The sequence below is a fragment of the Rhinopithecus bieti genome, unplaced genomic scaffold, assembly GCF_001698545.2.
Source record: "Rhinopithecus bieti isolate Rb0 unplaced genomic scaffold, ASM169854v2 scaffold_10347, whole genome shotgun sequence".
Taxonomy (NCBI): domain Eukaryota; kingdom Metazoa; phylum Chordata; class Mammalia; order Primates; family Cercopithecidae; genus Rhinopithecus; species Rhinopithecus bieti.
The window spans coordinates 4,410,030-4,433,471 of record NW_016806836.1 but is presented as its reverse complement, the minus strand read 5'-3'; the positions used below and the strand labels follow the sequence as shown (position 1 = coordinate 4,433,471).

The 23,442-nt window shown below is 49.3% G+C and overlaps 1 protein-coding gene across 4 annotated transcripts in view; it reads left to right on the top strand.

The window, feature by feature from the left end:
* Positions 1-324: 324 nt before the first annotated feature.
* SGK2 (serum/glucocorticoid regulated kinase 2) overlaps positions 325-23,442 on the top strand; it is a 28,235-nt gene continuing 5,117 nt past the window's right edge. Inside the window, exons 1-12 of one of the 4 annotated variants that reach the window (XM_017878047.1) lie at positions 325-499; positions 8,597-8,655; positions 9,215-9,264; positions 9,809-9,866; positions 10,060-10,143; positions 11,532-11,660; positions 12,910-13,022; positions 13,318-13,354; positions 14,375-14,461; positions 17,526-17,621; positions 18,859-19,014; positions 22,604-22,693. In XM_017878047.1, the coding sequence (XP_017733536.1) occupies positions 8,620-8,655; positions 9,215-9,264; positions 9,809-9,866; positions 10,060-10,143; positions 11,532-11,660; positions 12,910-13,022; positions 13,318-13,354; positions 14,375-14,461; positions 17,526-17,621; positions 18,859-19,014; positions 22,604-22,693 (936 nt within the window). In that variant the 5' untranslated portion in view covers positions 325-499; positions 8,597-8,619. Of the gene's footprint in view, positions 500-6,900; positions 7,401-8,596; positions 8,656-9,214; positions 9,265-9,808; positions 9,867-10,059; positions 10,144-11,528; positions 11,661-12,909; positions 13,023-13,317; positions 13,355-14,374; positions 14,462-17,525; positions 17,622-18,858; positions 19,015-22,603; positions 22,694-23,442 lie in introns of those variants that run through there. The other 3 variants (XM_017878045.1, XM_017878048.1, XM_017878046.1) reach the window with 3 other exon arrangements.

Sequence of the window (23,442 nt, the reverse complement as noted above, 5' to 3'; positions counted from 1 at the left end):
GGAATCAGGGAAGGCTGTGTAGGAGTCAGCATTTAAGCTGGACCTTGAGAGACTGCGGCAGTTCCAGCGTTGAAAGGGACTTCAGAGATCCTCCCTCCAGCAGGACATACCATCCATCAGCAATTCACATGAGGCTCCGGGAGCTCAAGTCAGTTACCCATGGTCACATAACAAGTTGTGCTTTTAAAAATTCAGAGAGGTCCCCAGGCAGTGCCCATCCAGGAGCCAGTGGGTGCAGCCAGCTTGGTAATTCAGGTCCAGTTGTTAATTAGTAACTGGAAGGCCCTGAAGCCAGCTTCCAGCAGGCAGAGCTGGGAGGTTGAACTTGAGCCGGTTTGGGAGCCAGGAGCGAGTGGGTGACAGGTCGTTCCTGATTGGGAAGGTTGCTCGACAAGTCAGGATTGTGCCTTCAGTCAGAAGGACCATGAAGAGGGAGAAGAGGGCAGAACCGTGCCAGGGGCTGCTTCCCAGGACCTGAGCTGGAATCTGGAGTTTTCAGGTGAGAGGCTCACCTGTGAGCGGGTTACCTGCCTGCTGGCCTATTGGTCTCCAAATTGACTAGTTACCTAGCTAACATCTTTCCTAGTACTTGTTGACTTTCTTCCCTTCCTTTCTTCCTTCCCAACTTCTTTCCTTCTCCCTCCTTCCTTTCCTTCCTTCCCTCCCAACTATCTGCTTTCTCAGCTAATTTTCTTTCTCCTTAACTAACCAAGTTACATCCTCACTTCCTTCCCACTAACTTCATTTTTTCCTTTTCTGGCTTTCTATTATCTTCCTGAAATTCCAGGTCATGGGCTCTGCAGTCAGATGGCCTGGGTTCAAATCCTGGTTATGTCATTTATTAACTGTCTTGATCATGTCACTTCCCTCTCCTTGCCTCAGTTTTCTCCTCCTTAAAACAGGAACGATGATAGTTCCTAACCCGTGGGGTTGTCGGAACAAAATAAGATAAAGTTGGCACTTGAACTGGGCAGGTGTGTAAATGAACAATTTACAGTGAAGACAGGGACAGCAGCAGGAGAGGGCCCATGGGGTCGGCGGGTCGTCTGGCTTCCAGGAAAGGCAATGAGAACAGATGAAAAGGTGAGCTGGAAAGACCAGGTTTGTTGGGGAATGTTCCAAGGAGAGAGAACTGTGTGACACTGTCACACCCCCACACCCCATTTGACAGGACCAGGGAGCTGTAGGCAGGTCCATGTAACAATGGGACAGAGGAGGCAAATCTGGGCTGTGGCAAGTTAGGAAAGGGACAGGCTTGAGGACTCATGGAGGGGCTTGAGTGGGAGTTCGCGGAGTCTGAAGAGTTAGGAGAATATATTGATGTCCAGCTTCTGGCCAGAAAATTAGAACACCGTGGTGCAAGAGAGAAGAAAGCCTTAGGAACTGAGGGCTGCTTAGGCATAGAGGTCATAGTCAAGGTGATGGGGGTGGGTGTGATGGGCCATGGGCATGCCAGGTTCCCACCCAGAACTTAGTACTTGAATATTAACTCAACAGCAATATCTTGAGAAGCTTTACACAATAGTACAAAGATAAAAGTCAAAATAACCAGCCAGGCACAGTGGCTCACACCTGTAATCCTAACACTTTGGGAGGCCAAGGTGGGTGGATCACCTGAGGTCAGGAGTTCGAGACCAGCCTGGCCAACATGGTGAACTCTCATCTCAACTAAAAATACAAAAATTAGTTGGGTGTCGTGGCACATGCCTGTAATCCCAGTTACTCAAGAGACTGAGACAGAGAATCGCTTGAACCCAGGAGGCGGAAGTTGCAGTGAGCAGAGATTGCGCCACTGCACTCCAGCCTGGGCAACAGAGTGAGACTCCATCTTAAAAAAAAAAAAAAAAAGTTAAAATAACCTAACCTAAGAACCCGCTGTTACCTTGGGTCATGACCTTCCAGTCTTTTTTTGGCAGCTGTACTCACAAATGTGTGCGTGCATACATGTCTTTTGTTTTTCTTTTATAAAATTGGCACCCCTACAACAGCTGCTATTTTGAAACTTGGTTTTTTGCTTGATATTGTATCACGTATATGTTCCTGTTTTGGTTTATATAGGTTTTATATAGTTTTTGGCTGTGTAATTTTCCACTTTATATATGTACCAACATTTATCAATTCATTTATCAATTCATTAGCCAAATATGTACTGGGCACCTACTATATTCCAGTCCCTGTGCCCAGTGCTGAGGATACAATAGTTGAACAGGAAGTATTTGCCCTCCTGGAGCTGATGTTCTAGTTGGAGATAGAAAATAAAAACTAATAGTTACAGGATAAGGTATCAGTGCTACAAAGTAAAATATAAAGTAAACAAAGTGTATAGGGAATGAGCAGGACTGGTATCAGAGTGACTAACCATCCTGGTTGGCCCAGGACTATAGCGGTTTTAGCACTGAAACCCGCCAGTCCCAGACAAACCAGGATGACCTGTCACCCATAATCAGTACAAGCCTCTCCAAGAGTTGACTTTTAAGCAGAAACCTCTATGACATTAGTGGAAAACAGCCATGCAGATGCCTGGGGGAAGAGTGTCGTAGGCAGAGGGAAAGCTACGTGCAAGGGGCTGGAGGCCAGAGAGTAGTGTGTTTGAGGGACAGCAAGAGAAAGCAGAGAGGCTAAGGGCAGTCAGGAAGGAGGGGAGTGGAAGCCAAGGAGGAGATGGAGACAGCAGCCAGGTCATATGGATCTCATAAACCATGGTAGAGGCTTTGAATTTTGTTTGTTTGCTTGTTTGTTTGTTTATTTATTTAGACAGAGTCTTGCTCTGTCACCAGGCTGGAGTGCAGTGGCACGATCTCAGCTCACTGCAACCTCTGCCTCTGGGTTCAAGCCATTCTCCTGCCTCAGCCTCCTGAGTAGCTGGGACTACAGGCACGTGTCACCACACCCAGCTAATTTTTGTATTTTTAGTAGAAACGGGGTTTCACCATGTTGGCCAGGATGGTCTCGATCTCTTGACCTCGTGATCTGCCCGCCTTGGCCTCCTAAAGCGCTGGAATTACAGACATGAGCCACCATGCCCAGCTGAGGCTTTGGATTTTTATTCTAGGTGTGATGAGAAAGCGCTGGAGTTTTTGAGCAACTAAGGCACATGATCTGATTTACATTTTAAGACTCACTGTGGCTTTTCATGGAGAAAGATTGTAGTGGGTAAGTGGAGAAGCAGGGAGTCAGTGGAGAAGCTATTGCAATAATCCATGTAGGTGACTATGGGGGCTCAGGCAGGGTGGTTTCAGCAATGATGGTGAGCAGCAGTGGTTTCTGGATATATTGTGAATGAAATTTCATGGTGGAGTGGAAGTGGAGTGAGGGTGCAGGCTTTCCAGAATGAACTCAAAGTTGCTGGCTTGAACTTTTGAGTAGGCGGTAGTGCCATTATTGAGGCTAAAGACTGAGGGAGGAACAGACTGGGGCAGAGTGGAAGGAATATGAGTCAAGACCTTTGTTTCGGACATATTAAGTTCAAGATACCAGCCAGGCATGGTGGCTCATACCTGTAATCCCAGCACTTTGGGAGGCCGAGGCAGGAGGATTGCTTAAGCTCATGCGTTCAAGACCAGCTTGGGCAACATGGTGAAACCCTGTCGCTACAAAAAGTACAAAAAAAATTAGCTAAGCCTGGTATTGTGTGTCTATAGTCCCAGCTACTTGGGAGGCTGAGGTGGGAGGATGGCTTGAGCCGGGAAGGTAAAGATTGCAGAGAGCCTAGATCACTCCACTGCACTCTATAACCTGGGCTGCAGAGCTAAACCATGTCTCAAAAAAAAAAAAAAAAAAAAAAGATTGAGATGCTTTGGCTGGGCGTGGTGGCTCACACCTGTAATCCCAGCAATTTGGAAGGCAGGGGCAGGTGGATCACATGAGGTCCAGAGTTCAAGACCAGTCTGGCCAACATGGTGAAACCCAGTCTCTACTAAAAATACAAAAATTAGCCGGGCGCGGTGGCGGGCGTCTGTAATCCCAGCTACTCAGGAGGCTGAGGCATGAGAATTGCTTGAATCAGAAAGCAGACGTTGCAGTGAGCCGAGATTGTGCCACTGTACTCCAGCCTGGGCGACAGAGTGAGACTCTTTCTTAAAAAAAAAAAAAAAAAAAAAAAAAAAAAAAAAAGATTGAGATGCCTCTAGACATCTAACTAGTGAATTGTCAAGGAAGCAGTTAAATATGTAAGTACAGAGTTCAGGAAAGAATCAGAACTAGGCTGGGCACGGTGACTCACGCCTGTAATCCCAGCACTTTGGGAAGCCGAGGCAGACACATCACTTGAGGTCAGGAGTTCGAGACCAGCCTGGCCAACATGGTGAAACCCCATTTCTACTTAAAAAAAAATACAAAAATTAGCCGGGTATGGTGGCGGGGCCTGTAGTCCCAGGTACCTGGGAGGCTGAGGTGGGAGTACCACTTGAACCTAGGAGGCAGAGTTTGCAATGAGTTGAGATACTGCCACTGCACTCCAGCCTGGGTGATACATCAAGACTGTCTCAAAAAAAAAAAAAAAAAAAAAAAAAAAAAAAAAAAAAAAAAAAGGAAAGAAAAGAAAAAAAAAAAAAAAAAAGAGAGAGAGAGAGAAAGAAAGAAAGAAAGAAAGAAAGAAAGAAAGAAAGAAAGAAAGAAAGAAAGAAAGAAAGAAAGAAAGAAAGAAAGAAAGGGAAAGAAAGAAAAAAGAAAAGAAAGAAAAGAAAGAAAGAGAGAGAGAGAAAGAAAGAAAGAAAGAAAGAAAAAGAAAGAAAAAAGAAAGAAAGAAAGAAAAAGAATGAATTAGAACCAGAGAGAGAGATTTGGGAACTGACAAGTATAGTTGGTTAAACCATCAAAATGGTAGCGATCAACTAAAGAACAAGTATGTGTAGACAGAGGCCCAAAGACTAAGCCCTGGGATAGGCCTGTGTTTAAGGATTAAAAAAAGGAGGAAAATCCAGCACGAGANAGGGGGACCCCCAAAAAAAAAAAAAAAAAAAAAAAAAAAAAAAGGAAAGAAAAGGAAAACAAAAAAAAAAAAGAAAGGGGAGAGGGAGAAAAAAAAAAAAAAAAAAAAAAAAAAAAAAAAAGGAAAGGAAAGGAAAGCAAGAAAGAAAAAGAGAGAGAGAGAGAGAGAAAGAAAGAAAGAAAGAAAGAAAGAAAGAAAGAAAGAAAGAAAGAAAGAAAGGGAAAGAAAGAAAAAAGAAAGAAAAAGAAAGAAAGAGAGAGAGAGAAAGAAAGAAAGAAAGAAAGAAAGAAAAAGAAAGAAAAAAGAAAGAAAGAAAGAAAAGAATGAATTAGAACCAGAGAGAGAGATTTGGGAACTGACAAGTATAGTTGGTTAAACCATCAAAATGGTAGCGATCAACTAAAGAACAAGTATGTGTAGACAGAGGCCCAAAGACTAAGCCCTGGGATAGGCCTGTGTTTAAGGATTAAAAAAAGGAGGAAAATCCAGCACGAGAGATGGAGGAAGAGCAGTCAGTGAGCTAGAAGGAAAACCAAGAGTTCCTGAAGCCAAATGGGGAACGTGAGCACACCAAATTCTTCCGAGAAGTTGAGTAAAATGAGGATGAGGAACTCATCACTGGCTTTGGCACATAGAGGTCACTGGTCCACGGTTTCATTGAAGTGTTGGGATGAGAGCCTGTTTGGAATGGGCTCAAAAGAGAACAGGAAGAGGAGTGGAGACAAGGAGTCCAGACAACTCTTCCGAGGAGTTTAGCTGAAAAGGGGTACAAAGAAATGGGACAGTATCTGGACACGGTGTATGGTCAAGAGAGGGAGCTCTTGCAGCCAGCAAGTGTTCTGAAGTGCCCTGTGGTGGGACACTTAAGTTACTATTAGCACAATTATTTTGCTGTTATAAATAGTGCTGCTGAATGAAGGCCACATCAGGATCTTGTTTTTAAAAAGAAATGTCCTTGTTCTGGGTATGTGTTTTGTCAACACGACATCCTGCTCATCATGAACTGGTTCCACATTTCTATTTTGTTCAAGATGGAAGGCTTTGATACTGTGCACTCAGGTTTTCTCTGGAGGTTTTCTCTGGTCAACACTTCCAGATCCTCTGCATTTAGAGCCCACAGAGAAGCCCTGAGGCCACTGGGCTCAGTTCCGTCCCTGACCAACTTTCTGGGCCCTGGCCCCATGTGTCCCTCCCCTGTAGTATACTGTAGCCACACAAAAAGTTCGAGAAGGGCAGGGGCTGTGGGCCCATCGACTCCTTTATTCCCCAGAACACCTGCCCACCCCTCGGGTCCTGGGGAGAGAAAGGGACCCTGTGAGTACCTAATGACTGCCCCAGGAAGCAAGCCCTTTATGAGCCAGGGGGCTCTCTGGGACCGTTTCTTACACAGCAGGACAGCTGTGGGCCAACCAGGCCTGCCCTGAGGACTGGGCCAGAGCCCTTGAGGGGACCGCAGGGAAAGGCCCAAAGGACCAAGTGCTCAGAAAAGACCAAGGCAGCCTGGACTGAGCTAGACGCCCAGGCTCCAGGTTCCTTCCTCTGAAACATCTGCAGGTTTTTGGGAGGCGAAGGGGTCTCGGCCGCCATGGCTGACCTCTGTGGGACCTCTTCTTCAGCTCCAGATGGTCTCCACAGGGTTCATATACACAGGCTTCCTACACGCACGCATGCACACGCATACACACACACACACACACACACACCCCAGAGTAAATTTACTGATATACACCAATATGAACACAGACACACAATGACTTACCTATACACACATATTAATAGACGCCCATACTGCTCTGAACACACACCTTCAGACATCCACACAGACTCACCTCACCACATACACACACTGACACAGCACATTCCACATACAACGATACACCTGACACGTACTACACAGGGACACGCTGAAACACTCCATATACCACCCACACACATAGGAGCAGTGATGGGCACACAGTCAAGATGCACAGACATACGCTGATGTAATTGTACAATGTGTCACACTGACCACATACGTGCAATCATCCACGCAGATCATATACACGAACACCAAATACCTGAAATACAGACCACAGACAGATCACCATGGGAAGCACGGTATGCACAAAACACTCACACAGTACATACCATGCCGCACACACCCTGACCCACACAGTCTAACAAGCCCCAAGGGTCCCCAGGGCTCCCCTGGGGCTATTGCCCACCCCTCCCACCATCCCCGCCAGGGTAAGATGGTGTCCCCCAGGGAACAGAAGTCTCCAGTCCCATCTTAAGCTCTGCTGGATCCCTCGTGACATCAACCAGCCCCCTCGCGGCTGCCGGGAGTTGTGAGCTCTGTGCTGGGGCCAGGCCGGCACCGGGCACAGACACTTAGGCCCTTGTTGGGAGAACAGAGAGAGGCTCTCTTGTCCACTGCCTGTCTTCGGTTCCAACTGCTGGTTCTCCTAGAGGCTTCTCCTCAGACTCGCAGGTATGTGGGACCAGGGAGGCCAAGTCCTAGCAGAAGGGCCACTGTGGTCAGCCCAAGAGAGGGCGTGGCAGCGTTGTGGGCTGTTTGCAGGAGCACACACTTCTGGCATTGGCTAGGGGCAGGCTCCACTTCCTTAGCAGTTCTGCAGCTTGCTCTTAGGGCTTGGCAGGGCTGGGCCTCTCGGGGCAGCCCTGAGAGGGGCTGATGGGGGATCCTCTCAATTCCCCTTCACTTTCTCTGTTCCCAAGAAGGCCATGAGGTTGGTGCCTCCAGGACCTGCCTTGTAGAGGTAGGAAATCTCTACTCAGAGAGGCTGGGCTGCAGCCCAGATCCCACAGTGGGCCAAGACTAAGGTCTTGAGATGCACAGCAGCTGGGCTCTCAGGTGAGCTCTCTGCTCTCAGCCTTTGCCAAGCAAGGATGAGGCTGTGGGACCCCAAGCGATCTGTGGCGGGGCCTGGGCACCCTGGCCTCCTCTCCCCTGCAGGGTGGAACAAGGAAGACACTATTCCTGGCCACATAGATCAGCTGGTCACACCTTCTGTTGTTTGGCCCCGAATAGATACTGGCCAGTCTTGGGTCTCTCTGAGGCCCCAGCCCAGGGCTTCCACCGCAGTTGCCTTTCCTGAGGCGTTGGGCAGAATTCCCTGTGGCGAGGAGATCATAGCACAGAGCCCAGCTGGGAATGCACACAGTAATTCCGGGTTGCCATTGTTCCTCCCTGGGAGTCCGGAGAGCCCAGCCTGTGCCTTCACAAGGCTGTGTGGACTTAGGAAGGTCCTTTTTTAGGCCACAGGCCTTCCACCTGTGAAATGGGGGAAGGGTTCAGACTTTATGCCCTGAAAAGGTCCTTCCAGCCCTGGCCATCTTGGACTTCTGGGGCTACCCTGGCTCACATGGGTCTTGCTGCCCTGGGTATCCCCAATTACTGAAAAGAATCAGCCTGGGAGGGGCCACACTCTGACTATCCCCCTTTATCCCTTCTGAGATGTTTGTTAGAAAGTCTGGGTCCGGGGAATATCATTTTTTGTTCCATCCATGCAGGGGTTGCTTGCCTCTGGGGTAGGAAACCCTCAGGCGGTGGCAGGTGCACAGGTAGGGGAGGATGGAGAGGGCAGTGGTGCCTGAAGCCCTGGCTGGGCGGAGCTGACCCCGCAACACCAACTCTCTCATGCCTGCTCCTCCCTGTCCCCCCAGAGCTGCCTGATCATTGCTGCAGAATGAACTCTAGCCCAGCTGGGACCACCAGTCCACAGGTGAGTGGTTCTTGGTCCCCCACCCATCATCAGGGGGCTCACTTCCTCCTGAGGCTAAGGAAATCTGTGGAGACACCCACTAGCCCCATGGGCTGTCCCAGACAATGTCAGGGGCTGAGAGGATCACTGCGAGCACCTAGAAATGAGCCACTTGCAAGGTGAATAGAGGAGAGATTTGAAATAGAGCTTCAAGATGCACTGAAAGAATCACGGGATTTGTTATAAAGACACCTGGGTTCTATCCCAACCTGGTTGCCTGTGAGACCCTGGGCAACTCCTCTCTGGGCCTCGGTTTCCTCACCTATTCAGTTAGCACACCAGCCAGCTGCCTCCCAAGGCTGTTTTGAGAAGTGGGTAAGATGGTGGATAAGTGGATGGGTGGGTGGGTAGAAGGAGGGAGGGAGGCAAGGAGGTGGGCAGGTGGGCAGGCAAAAAAAAAGAAAGACAAGGGCAGGCGGGCCTAGTAGAGTTGCTGGAGAAGGGATCAGGGCCTGGGCGAGGAGAAAGGGAGGTAGCCAGGGAGTAGGGATCTGCTGATCGTAATCACTTCTTTCTTTAGCCCTCCAAGGCCAATGGGAACATCAACCTGGGGCCTTCAGCCAACCCAAAGTGAGTTCTGGTCCCTCAAGCACCGTTCCTACTTGACTCCCCTCATACGTGGCTCCCCTTGCCTTGGGAATAAAATCCAAATTATCTGGTCTAATATTCAATACTCTCTGCCATCTGGGCCCAGGACCTTTCCCCAGCTTTGTCTCCCACGAATTCCCCAGCCTCTGCCCATGCTGAACCCTCTTCCTGCAATGCCCCCGAAATGTCTGCATTGTTAGCACCTCCCCACACTTCAGGCCCTGCTCAGGGCCTTTGGGTACTAGAACCCTGCCTTCTATGCAGGCCTTCTGTGCAGTATGTCTGGTTTTATCTCCACTCTGACTATGGTTTAACTTGAATTTGAGTTCCTCTGGGGCCAGGGTGAATCTTACAAGCCCTGTCTCGGCTGGGAGAACATGGGGTTCTTCGGGGGTCAGGAGGCATGGCTGCTGGAAGGCTGTCTGTATTTCACCACTCTAAAGTTAAAAAGAAGCCCAGGTTTGTTCTCAGGCACCAGCTTTCCAGACCTGCAAATGCTGATGCATGTTTTTCCCTCTTCCCCCAGTGCCCGGCCCACGGACTTCGACTTCCTCAAAGTCATCGGCAAAGGGAACTACGGGAAGGTGAGTGACTTGGTGAGGTTGGGAAGCCTGGGTCTTCCCTTCTGCAGCCTCTTTCAGCCCCTGCTGCCACTTGTATGTGTGAAGAGAGAGCTCTCGTACCTGCAGACAAAAGCAGGGGCAGGCGGGAGGCCTTGTACTGCTGTTGGGAAGTCCAAAGTCACCTACAGGGCCTCAAATTCGTGTTTCTGCTCAGGTCCTGCTGGCCAAGCGCAAGTCTGATGGGACGTTCTATGCAGTGAAGGTGCTGCAGAAAAAGTCCATCTTAAAGAAGAAAGAGGTACCAGGGCTCGGGCACAGGCGTTTCTTCTGCTTCCCAAACCCCAGCCTAGGGTGGCTTTCAAAGATGGGTCCCACATCTGACAGGTCCATGGGGCTGGGTGCAGAGGTGGTCACAACAAAGGGTAGAGGGCAGGTGGTACGCAGGATGCTGGTCCTTCTCAAAGAAAGCAGGCCGAGCCACCTCACCACAGGGCTTTCAGGAAAACCAGCCTGGCTTTGCCTTCCCCTGGGAAACGCAGGCTCCACGACGGACAAGTCTTCTGCCTGCTCCCAGAGCCAGGCTCCCCGTCTGTATAATATGGAGCCCCACTTTATTCTCTCTGAAGGTCTTCATGCCATCAGGCCATGTGACTGGAGTGCAGTAGTGCAATCACAGCTCACTGCAGCCTCAAACTCCTGGGCTCAAGCAATCCTCCCACCTCAGCCTCCCAAAGTGCTGGTATTAGAGGCATGAGCTACATGTGCAGCACATCATGGACTTCTTTTTGTGTTGTTGAGACAGAGTCTTATTCTGTCATCCAGGCTGGAGTGCAATGGCATGATCTCAGCTCACTAAAACCTCTGCCTCCTGGGCTCAAGTGATCTCGTGCCTCAGCCTCCTGAGTAGCTGAGATTAAAGGCACCTGCCACCACTCCTGGCTAATTTTTGTATTTTTAGTAGAGATGGGGTTTTGCCAAGTTGGTCAGGCTCCTGGCCTCAAGAGATCCGCTGGCCTCAGCCTCCCAAAGTGCTGGGATTACAGGCATGAGCTACCACACTCAGCCCCATTGTGGATTTCTTGATGCCTCAGCTGACCTAAGTTCCTTTAACACCTGACTCCATTAGTAGGCCAGAGCACGCCTAGAGGGAGGATTGCACAGGAGATCAGGGGACTCAGAGAAAAGAGTGATTAATGTTAACAAGGTCTCCATAGGGAGTGGGAATGGGAGGTTTTCCTGAGGAAGGCAGCGGTGCAGCTGGCCTTGATGGTGGGATTCTGATGGTCTGAAAAGAGGGTGCGACATCCAAGAAGAGGAAATATTACGAGCAAATGTGTGACCATGGATATAGTGCATGGCTTCTTTCCCTTAGGAACTCACTGATGTAAGGCATCACACATGCTTTGCTTTTCACTCCAGGGCCAAGAAGCTCTGATCCACGGGCTAGAGCTATGCCCACATGGACTAGCTTAGGATGAGGCTGACCACCCTGAGCCCTGAATACGAAGCAAGGAACTTGGGCCTGGCTCTGAGGGCAATAGGGAGCCATTGTGGGTGTTTGAGCAGAGGCATGAGAAAGTCCTGAGTAAGATGACTCCCACCCACAAGCTTATATGGGCTGTGCCAGGATAAAAGGGGCGGCTGTGGGCTGTGACATGGACCCCTCTCTTTGTGACTCCACAGCAGAGCCACATCATGGCAGAGCGCAGTGTACTTCTGAAGAATGTGCGGCACCCCTTCCTCGTGGGCCTGCGCTACTCCTTCCAGACACCTGAGAAGCTCTACTTCGTGCTCGACTATGTCAACGGGGGAGAGGTGGGTGGGCCCACAGGGAGGCTTCTCTGGGCTTGCTCTCGGCTGGGAGCTGTCCATCCTGCGTGTCCACTGCATGCCAAGTTCTGGAATGATCTCACCTCATCTTACAATAGACCCATTTTGTAGCTGAAGAAACTGAGGTTCAGGGAGGTAATCATTTGCTCAAGGCCACCCAGCCCATGCCTGATAGAGTCAGGACTTGAATTCAGGTCTGTTAGACTCCCCACCATAATGCTTTCTTGCCTTCCTCATTCAGAGTTGCCCACAGACACACTTTGATAGACCCAGGAAAGGTCAATGCTAAGAGGAGCTTGTGGTCAAGGTTTCTAGTGCTCCCATTTTGCCCCATAGGCCACAGGATGGGATTGACTCATCACTCTAGTAAACAGAGACCTGAGGCCACCTGGTGACCCAGAAGCACAGCTGGGACAAGCGGGGCTCCCTCCTGGGCTTCACTCTGTCTCTCTGGTCAAGATGGCAAAATGGGCCGGGCGCAGTGGCTCACGCCTGTAATCCCAGCACTTTGGGAGGCTGAGATGGGCGGATCACGAGGTCAGGAGATCAAGACCATCCTGGCTAACACGATGAAACCCCGTCTCTACTAAAATACAAAAAACTAGCTGGGCGAGGTGGCGGGCGCCTATAGTCCCAGCTACTCAGGAGGCTGAAGCAGGAGAATGGCGTGAACCCAGGAGGCGGAGCTTGCAGTGAGCTGAGATCTGGCCACTGCACTCTAGCCTGGGCGACAGAGCGAGACTCCGTCTCCAAAAAAAAAAAAAAAAAGATGGCAAAATGTAGTGGGGCTCTACTCAGTGACCCCAGATTTAACCTAAGTGACCAGATTTAACCACGCAGGTTCAAATGCCAGCTCTGCCCATTATAAGCTACCTGACCTTGGCAAGTCGCCTAACCATTCTGACCCTTCCTAGCTTCCTCTTACATGAAACTAGCATGACATTTGTACCTTGAAGGTTGTCATGAGGATTAAATAAGAGATGTGGAAAGGCCTGACTTGGAGCCTGGAACACAGGAGGTGCTTAAGCAATGCTAACTCATCTCTTCTTCTGCTGACTCTTTGGACACCCAGAACTGCTATGTGGGGCAAGGGCCAGCATGAACTCTTTTGGTAGGAAGATGCTGCAGGTCAGGGAGGGAGTGAGCTGGGCAGCCGCACAGGGCAGGGAGCAGGTGTGCCCTAGCCCTACAGTAGCCACCCAGTAACTCCTCTCACACTCCTCCTCCCCTCCAGCTCTTCTTCCACCTGCAGCGGGAGCGCCGGTTCCTGGAGCCCCGGGCCAGGTTCTACGCTGCTGAGGTGGCCAGCGCCATTGGCTACCTGCACTCCCTCAACATCATTTACAGGTGAGGCCTGCCTGTGGCTCAGAGCCAGGACCAGGTCCTTCTTGCTCCAACAGCTAGGGGTTGTGTGGACCCTAAAACCTGATGAAATCCTGGTGGAGTTGGTCCTTTGTTTTGGGTGGGGTTGGAGTCTCCTCCGAGGTCCAAGTGCCCAGGCTTCCTGGGCTCTCCCTCTGCATCTCTGGGATCCTCCATGAGTGGTTCTCCTGCCAGGACCACGCCCCCTCCAACCAGGTCTCCAACTCTCCTCACTAAAAGGCTGAGACACCTCAAGGCTCTTTTCTCTTATTTTCTGCAGGGACCTGAAACCAGAGAACATTCTCTTGGACTGCCAGGTTGGTGTGTGTGTGTGTGTGTGCGCGCGTGCACGCATGTGTGTGTGCGTGTGTGCACGTGTGCGTGTGGACATGGGTTGCACAGGTACACTATCTGACCATGAGTCTGTGTGCATGGATGTGAGTGCATTGTGCATGCATATAGGTAGAGGAGACATTTGAGCATATGTGTGCGTGTGTGCCCATGCACATGTACACACATGCATATGTGCACGAGACTGTACATGTATATATGTGCATGCATGTATACAAGGGGCAGGGGTGGAGCCAGGTAGGGGCTGGTGGAGTTTGTCTTAGACTGGGCTCCATGGAAACAGACTCTGAGATGGAGAGGAGGCAGAAGCTTTGTTGGGGAACATTCTCAAGAGATAACACTTTTAAAGGGGTGAAGAAACAGGATTGGGCAAAGGAAGAAGCTCACCTGCGTTGTGGTTGCCAGTGGAGCCTCAGCTGATCTTGCAGGGGTGGGGGATGGCTCTCTAGGATTGTCCCAAAATGAGGCAAAGAGGATGGGCCTTTGTGCCCCTGGACATGGATTGCTCCTAAAGAGGGGGCATAACTTTGGGTGCGGGCAATGTTCTAGCAGCAGGGGGATGGGGATGGGCATGGTTCTTCTGTATGCTGGTTTCAGGGATCCGGGCAGAACCCCACAGTATCTACTCACTCTACCTTCCTGCCCAGCTGCCACAAAGTGTGATTGCTTTCTGAGTCCCCAGCCTCTGTCTAGGGGGTTTCTGTCCACAAGGGCATCCTGAAGCTGCCACTGTTGTAGAGCTGGGTCTGAGTTTGTGATGAGCTGTGGGCAGAGAGTGGAACACATGTGCCCACCTGGCCCCCTATGATGTTGCTGGCATCCAGTCCAGGACCCCTGGGTTGGTGTGGAGCCTCCAGTCTGTGCCTGGGCATCAGATCCCACAGCTGCTGCCCTGGGGTGTGACATCTGGGCTTTAGGGTTAGGCCTGGCCATACCCTGGGCCACCCTCATGCCACCCTCCGGCCCATGCCCTCCCTCATTCTCAGGGACACGTGGTGCTGACGGATTTTGGCCTCTGCAAGGAAGGTGTAGAGCCTGAAGAGACCACATCCACGTTCTGTGGTACCCCCGAGGTAAGCATAAACATCCCAGGAGAGTGGAGGTCATGAGTGGGTGAGGCCACAGCTCCTGATTACAGCCAACAGGTTACAGCAAGGGGGACTCACTCCTTTGACCCAAGCACTTCTCCTGAGTTGGCTGTACACTGAACCTGGGTTTCCTCATCTGTGTAATGGAGGCACCAGCTCTAGGGCTGCTGAGACCCAGCCAGCTAGCCGCTGGTGAAGCTCTACCACAGTGCTATCCAGTAGAAATAGAAATAGAAACGCAGGCTGGGCATGGTGGCTCACGCCTGTAATCCCAGCACTTTGGGAGGCTGAGGTGGGCAGATCACCTGAGGTCAGGAGTTTGAGACCAGCCTGGGTAACATGGTGAAACCCCGTCTCTACTAAAAATACAAAAAATTAGCTGGGCACGGTGACGGGCACCTGTAGTCCCAGCTACTCAGGAGGCTGAGGCAGGAGAATCACTTGAATACAGGAGGCGGAGGTTGCAGTGAGCCAAGATCGCGCCATTGCACTCCAGCCTGGGCAACAAGAGTGAAACTCCACCTCAAAAAGAAAGAAAGAGAGAGAGCGAGCGAAATATAAATTATATACTCAGTGGAAAACTAGGAAAGCAGACAAACTGTTCGGCTCTTAAGGTTAATAGCTTGCAAAGTGCCTTCTGATTCCACTGAAATGAAAACGTGTAAACACTGCTGAGTTGCATTCCACTCACATTGCAATGCGTTTCGTCAGAGAGCTTCTCTTCCTTTCTTAGAAACTTGCTTTGGGTGGTTCTATTGACGAGAGAGAGAAAAGAAAGAAAGAAAGAAAGAAAGAAAGAAAGAAAGAAAGAAAGAAAGAAAGAAAGAGAAATGCAAACCACACACATAATTAAAAAATTTCCAGCAGCCACATTTAAAAGTAAGAAAGTAACAGGTGAAATTAATGTTAATGATATATTTTATTTAACCCAATATATACAATAGTCTCATTTCAACATACCATCTGTATAAAAATGGTTGAAATATTTTATTCCTTTTTTTTTTTTTCCTAACTAAGTCTTGAAAATCTGGCACGAATTTAACACTTACAGCCCATCTCAATTTGGAGCAGCCACATTTTAAGTGTTCAATAGCCACGTGTGGCCAGTGGCTGCTGTATTGGACACTACTGATCTGCAGGGTAAAGTCCACGTGCAACAAGAGGGCCTGGCTTGAGAGTTAAGACCTGGGCTGGCAAGTGTAAACCACAGATCCATGTCCCTCTTCCAGCGGCGAAGAGCCTGGAGGGTTACAATTTGCAGATCTCAGCAGTCATTCAGACGTGTCTATATGTCCTAACAAGGTCTGTCTGCAGCCCTCAAGTTAAAACCTTTCTTTGGGCTGGGTGTGGTGGCTCACGCCTGTAATCCCAGCACTTTAGGAGGCTGAGGAGGGCAGATCACCTGGGGTCAGGAGTTCGACACCAGCCTGGCCAACATGGCGAAACCCTGTCTCTACTAAAAACACAAAAATTAGCCAGGCATGGTGACAGGCGCCTGTAATTCCAGCTACTTGGGAGGCTGAGGCAGGAGAATTGCTTGATCCTGGGAGGCAGAGGTTGCAGTGAGCCGAGATCGCGCCGTTGCACTCCAGCCTGGGGGACAAGGGCAAGACTTTGTCTCAAAAACAAACAAACAAACAAACAAACAAACCTTTCTTTGAACTCCCGCCAATCTTAGACCTTGGACTTTGGGCCTGAAGGGGTCCCCAGTGGCTAGACAGATGTCAGGGTGAGGGTTGGAGGGCTGAGGCTACAGACTGGGAGGCTCCTCCCCATCTGGCATGAGACAAGACCTCAGCTGCTCTCTTTTTCTCCATATGCTTTAAAAGTTGGGTCTTGGATCTAATGGCCTCCTCACTTTGGTTCTAGGGTAGCTGATGGTCAGATGACCTCTCTGAGCAGGAGCCATTGTCTGTGTTTGTGTATGGCGGGTGGTGTTTGCTGGATAAAGCCAGCCCCGCAAAGCCTGACAGTCCAACCATCCCTTCCTTGAACGTTGCTAGGGACGGGAGCAAAGGATATGGAACCCCAGCTCATGTAGGAGACATGTGGCCCCAACACATCACCTAACCATGACTCAGCCACTTCCACGGTGTTGGGGGGCACAGGCAAGAGTAGCCATGGTTGCTCCCATTGTTTGAGGGCCAGCACATATGTTAGCATCTTAGAACAGCGTCTAGGAGAGATTTGGCATCCTCATTTTTTCAATGAGAAAACCAGATTCTGAGAAGTTAAATGCCCTGGCTGAGACCACACACCAATCGGGGCTCAGGTCTGTGTGACTCTGCCCTTCCTAGACCCACACAGTCTCTCAGAGCAGCTTTTCCTGTTGCTGAGACCTTGCCCCTGACTCAGTGGCAGAGACACTAGGCTAAGAAATCAGTAAGCCTCTTTTTTTTTGTTCCCAGGTTCTCTTCCTCAGGCAAGGCATACAGGCATGGTGTGCATTTATTTATCAATAGCTCAGGGGTCACCCCCTCCTTCCTGACCCTCTTGTCTGACTCTAGGGTTTCCAGCACAAGGATATACCACATTTACTTTTACTTACACTCACATTCGTCTCCACACTGCCCTGTGAGAGTACTCCCAGGGCCTTCCATTCCCAGGACACGATAGCCCGCTGAATGCCTTTGCGTAAATAGAAAAAGGCACCCCCTCTGGGCAGACTAATTAGAAAAAACACCCCTTGAAACAAAAATAAAGTTGACAGATAATACCTCTGAAATAGTGTTGTGTCTTGGTGAGTGGATCACAGCCACGACTGCAGCCCCCTTTACCCTTTTGGCTGATGCTTTTGTGTGGTACACACCATGTAAATTGCACAAAGCAGCCCTGGCTGACCTCTTCTACATCCCCAACCCGTGGCAAAGGGCCCTGCAGAAAGCAGGCCTCTGGTGAATGACTGATGAATGAACACATGCACAGCCACAGAGCACACGCACAGCAAGGTCAGCTCTTGGTCATCTTCCTCCAAGTGCCTTATTTACAGATGGGGCAACTGAGGCTTAACAACTCATTTCATTCAGATAAGTGTGTTTCCTTCTAACAGTACTTGGCACCTGAAGTGCTTCGGAAAGAGCCTTACGATCGGGCAGTAGACTGGTGGTGCTTGGGGGCAGTCCTCTACGAGATGCTGCACGGTCTGGTGAGTCGGGGGTAGCCATCTATAAGGGCCATCTGGCTAGGGATGGGTCTATCTCTCATGTGGTCTACACAAGCTCTGCCCAGGAAAATGAGCAAGGCATCTCTTCATTCCAGACTAAAAAAGATAACACCAAAGCAGATATGCGAATTATTATTATTATTATTATTTTCCAATAATGTTAGTTTAGGCCAGGAGCGGTGGCTCACACCCATAATCCCAGCACTTTGGGAGGCTGAGGCAGGTGGATCACCTGAGGTCAGGAGTTCAAGACCAGCCTGGTTAACATGCTGAAACCCCATCTCTACTAAAAGTACAAAAATTAGCTGGGTATGGTGGCGAGCACCTATAATCCCAGTTACTTGGGAGGCTAAGGCAGAAGAATCACTTGAACTTGGGAGGCAGAGGCTGCAGTGAACCGAGATCACACCACCGCACATCCAGTCTGGGTGACAGAGGGAGACTCTGTCTCAAAAAAAAAAAAAAAGTTAGTTTAGCACTTTATCGTTTACAACACACTGTCTCACCTTGGGTGCCTCAAAATAGCCTTTGGAGACTGACAGAAGGAAATGGAATTTTTCATATTTTGCTGATAGGGAAATTGAGACCAAGAGAGATCACAGTCCTGATAGGTTGTGGAACCACCCCGGCCCCAGTCCTAGGCTGCCTGCTTAGGTAGAGGCATGTGTAGATTTGCCCTAGGCCATGCTTTGCTTTGGGGGTGGTGTCACCAACATAGCTTGGTTCCTAGGAAGGAACAGACTCTGTGAATTAAGGGGAAGGAACAGCTAGAAGAGGCTTGGGAGGAAGAATAGTAAGAAAGAGAAGGGGACTCTGGATGCGGTTTGAGGCCTGGCTCTCTTCCTAACTGTGCAGCATGATTGCTCTGAGTCTTGTTTTCTTATCTGAAAAATTACAACTCTCTTGGAGGATATTTATGAGACTGGGGTGAAATGATGAAGGTGAAAGTGCAAATGTTGCCAAATGCAAAGTTGGTGAGCAAGCTAGATGAAAAGAGATGGGCCTCACGCTGGTGGGAAGAGACTCCTGGCCTTCCTAGCAACTCTCTCCATTGTGCCGGAAACCTGGAGTCCTGTCTCTTTCCAGTCTGCCATGCGAGCCATTGCACAAGACAGGGGTCATGCTGAGTCCTCCCAGCGCCCACCTTGCTCCAGGTCTCCCGGAGCCTGTGTTCACTTTTGCATGGGTGATCCTCCAGTTGCTCTCCCTCTCTCCCCAGCCGCCCTTCTACAGCCAAGACGTATCCCAGATGTATGAGAACATTCTGCACCAGCCGCTACAGATCCCTGGGGGCCGGACGGTGGCCGCCTGTGACCTCCTGCAAAGCCTTCTCCACAAGGACCAGAGGCAGCGGCTGGGCTCCAAAGCGGACTTTGTAGGTGACCTGCCAGTGGAGCACTGGCTCCCATGGGGCTTGCAGCTTCCTGCAGAGGCAGCTCAGAAGCACATTAACATATATCCTGCTGCCCTCTAAAACCAGGCGCTGCTCACTTGTTCATTTGGAAATTCGCTACTGCTACTAGCTGACTGCTTTCTCTAGTCTAGTTCTCTTAGTCAATCAACATTTACTAAGCACCAACTATATGCCAGGTATTGAGCTAGGTGTTAGGGATTCAATAGACTGGGTCTCTGCCCTTATTAAGTTTGGGGTGGGGGCTGGGTGCAGCGTTCATGCCTGTAATCCCAGCACTTTGGGAGTCCAGAGCGGGTGGATCACCTGCAGTCATAAGTTCGAGAATAACCTGGCCAACATGGTATAAACCTCTCTCTACTAAAAATACCAAAAATTAGCTGGGCATGGTGGTGGGCACCTGTAATCCTGGCTACTTGGGAGGCTAAGGCAGGAGAATCACTTGAACCTAGGAGGCGGAGGTTGCAGTGAACTGAGATCACGTCATTGCATTCCAGCCGGGGCAACGAGCAAAAATCCATCTCAAAAACAAAAACAAAAAAGTTTGGGGTTGGGGATAGGCAAAAAATCCGAACATTATATACAATTATCACAAGACATGATAAGTGTCAGGAAGAAAATGAACAATAAGCTGAGATAAACAATAATGGGAGGGGGGCAAATTAATACTGGCATTGTCAGGGAGTTCTCTCTGAGGAGGTGACAATTAAGCTGAGGCTTGAAGGATGAGAAAGAGGCAGCCATGAAGACAGCTGGGCAAAGGCTCCCCAGACACAGGGCACAGCATGTGCAGAATTCCTGCTATGGGAACAAGAAGGAGAGTGGCAAGTTTTAGGGTGTTTTGAGCAGAGGTGTAGCATGACCTAATTTAAGTTTATAGAAGATTCCTCTGGCTTCTTTGTGGAGAATGAACTGCATTTGCTTTTTTTTTTTGAGACGCAGTCTCACTCTGTTGCCAGGCTGGAGTGCAGTGGTGCGATCTCAGTTCACTGCAACCTCTGCCTCCCGAGTTCAAGCGATTCTCCTGCCTCAGCCTCCTGAGTAGCTGGGACTACAGGTACACACCACCATGCCCAGCTAATTTTTGTATTTTTAGTAGAGACGGGGTTTCACCATGTTGGCCAGATGGTCTCGATCTTTTGACCTCATGATCCGCCCGCCTCGTCCTCCCAAAGTGCTGGGATTACAGGCATGAGCCACCACGCCTGGCTTTTTTTTTTTTTTTTTTTTGAGACTGAGTCTGGCTTTGTCACCCAGGCTGGAGTGCAGTGGCACAATCTCGACTCACTGCAACTTCCATTTCCCAGGTTCAAGCAATTCTAATGCCTCAGCCTACAGAGTAGCTGGGACTACAGGCACCCGCCACCATGCCTGGCTAATTTTTGTATTTATTTTAGTAGAGACGGGGTTTCACCATGTTGGCTAGGCTGGTCTCGAACACCTGACCTCAAGTGATCTGCCCGCCTCAGCCTCTCAAAGTGCTGGGATTACAGGCATGAGCCACTGCGCCCAGCCAGCACTTGCTTTTTACAAATATCTGAGCACTTCTTCCTTGCCAGACCCTAGGCTGGGCAAATGGGATATAGGGATAAAAGATTCATAGTCCATTCTTAGCAAATTCATTATATTCATTCATTAAGGTGGCACTTTAAAATAATCCTACTTTTAAATTCAACACAAGATAATTTGGATTTACAAAAAGAAGGTCACAATACTTTTCTCACCAGGAGTTTGCTTTCTTTTCTAATATAGTGGTTAAGATGAATGGAATAGGCCAGGTGCAGTGGCTCACACCTGTAATCCCACCACTTTGGGAGGCCAAGACGGGGGGATCACCTGAGGTCAGGAGTTTGAGACCAGCCTGGCCAACATGGCAAAACCCGGTCTCTACTAAAAGTACAAAAATTAGCCAGGTATGGTGGTGGGTGCCTGTAATCCCAGCTACTTAGGAGGCTGAGACACGAGAATTGCTTGAACCTGGGGGTGGGTGGAGGTTGCAGTGAGCTGAGATGGGCGCCACTGCACTGCAGCCTCGGCAACAGAGTGAGACTCTATCTCAAAAAAAAAAAAAGAATGGACTATGAGGCGGACTATGAGGCAGACTACTTGGGTTCAGATCCCTCCTTCACCACTTACTGGTTACAGGACCTCAGACATGTTGCTTAATTTCTCTCTGTAAGCCGCAGTTTCCCCATTGTAATAACAGCACCTAACATAGCTGTTTTGAAGATCAAATGGATTAGTATTAATATATGCAAAGTGCTCTCAGCAGTGTCTGGCGCACAGTAAGTGCTTTTTAAGTGTTTGTACCAAAAGCTTTACATTTCAGTTACTGTAAATTATAACAACATTTAGGGCATCTGCTGCCTATTCCTGGCCAGCTTAAAGAACAGGGGTTTCCATGAAGATAAGTCTCCTGTTCCAAGCAAAAATTTGCATCTTAAAAAAAAAGTATGACTCTTAAAATAAGTTATACATTCACATAGATCAAAATTCAAAGGGTACAAAAGAGTATCCAGAAAAAGTCCTTCCAGCCACCCAGTTCCTCAATTCAGAGGCAACCAATGTTACTAATTTCTCAGATATTCTTTTGGAGGCTTTATTTATTTTTATTTTGAGACAGAGTCTTGCTCTGTCGCCCAGGCTGGAGTGCAGTGGCATGATCTCGGCTCACTGCAACCTCTGCCTCCCAGGTTCAAGCGATTCTCCTGCCTCAGCCTCCCAGGTAGCTAGGATTACAGGCACACACCACCACTCCTGGTTAATTTTTCTATTTTTGTAGAGACGGGGTTTTACCATGTTGGCCAGGTTGGTCATGAACTCCTGACCTCAGGTGATCCACCCGCCTTGGCCTCCCAAAGTGCTAGGACTACAGGCATGAGCCACCGCACCCAGCCTCTCATAGAGATATTTTGGATCTGAGTTGTTAACCAGCCCACTGGGGTTCCTGATATAGGGAGGTGGAGAATGATTATTTGAGAAACACAGATAGAGGATGTGATGGAAAGAAGTTGGTGCCAACGTTGATTTTGATTAGGAAAGGTGGTGAATCATGACCAGGGCTGAGTCCTAAAATCTGGTTGTCTGGGAATCCGAAGGTCTTCTTGGGGGCTTTATTTTTCAAGCCTTCCCTAGTGAGTTGATGTAGTCTATTTCTCTTGTTTGCATACTGGAAAACTCAAGATGTACTGAAGCAGAGTGAGGGGAGGGGTCCCCAAGCTCCCACTGGCACTTCCCCACCCCTAGAGCAGATTCTGCTGTCTTATTCACTGACACCCCCAAAGCCTAGCAAGGGGTCGGTGCCCAGAGAAGAGGCTCAGTAAATAGTTTTGGAATAAACAGATGCTGTAGTGGGGAGAAGGGTTTGGATTCTGGATGATGGGAGAGGGTTGGCTACAAAACTCTCTTGTCCCAGGAAACCGGCCAGAACTGCAAGTTAATTTTCAGTTGACAGCCAGTTGCTGGTGGAGCTCTGGAGGATGTGGGAGTGAGGTGAGAACACCCATGGGGTGGGCTACTTCTAACCAGCACCTTTTTTCTGCATTTCCTGCAGCTTGAGATTAAGAACCATGTATTCTTCAGCCCTATAAACTGGGATGACCTGTACCACAAGAGGCTAACTCCACCCTTCAACCCAAATGTGGTAAGAGGTCACAGCATTCTAGACTCTGGATTTCCGGGGCTGGGGGAGCTTGCTATGTGTACCAACTCTCCTTATCCAGATGGAAAAACTGGGGGTCCAAGAAGCTCAGGCATTTGTCCTAGGCTACACAGTCAGTTAGAGGTAGAACTGGTCCTGACCACAGGTGCAGCTCTTAGATAAAGAGCCATGTTGCTGCTCCTTTATCTTTAGCACCAATAAATAACTCTGGCTTCAGAGCCTTTTACAGTTTGTGAAGTGCTCTGTGTCACGTAGCACACCCACATAGGGCCAAGCCTTTAGAAATATTTTATCTTTTTCTATTTATAGACTTATTCCTGATAATAAAAATGACATATATTCTTACAAAAAGTATGTAAAACACTGGCCAGGTGCAGTGGCTCACGACTGTAATCTCAGCACTTTGGGAGGTTGAGGTGGGCAGATCACTTAAGGGCAGGTCACTGAGGTCAGCCCGGCCACTTTTAGGTTCTTGATTCATACCACCTTTTCACTGTGTGGAAGGGAGAACTAACCAGTGTAGCCAACATGGTGAAACCCTGTCTTTACTAGAAATACAAAAATTAGGCAGAAGTGGTGGTGCACACCTGTAATCCCAGCTACTTGGGAGGCTGAGGTGGGAGAATAGCTTGAACCCGGGAGGCAGGGGTCACAGTGAGCCAAGATCATGCCATTGCACTCCAGCCTAGGCAACAGAGGGAGACTTTGTCTCTACAAAAAGTAAACAAAAT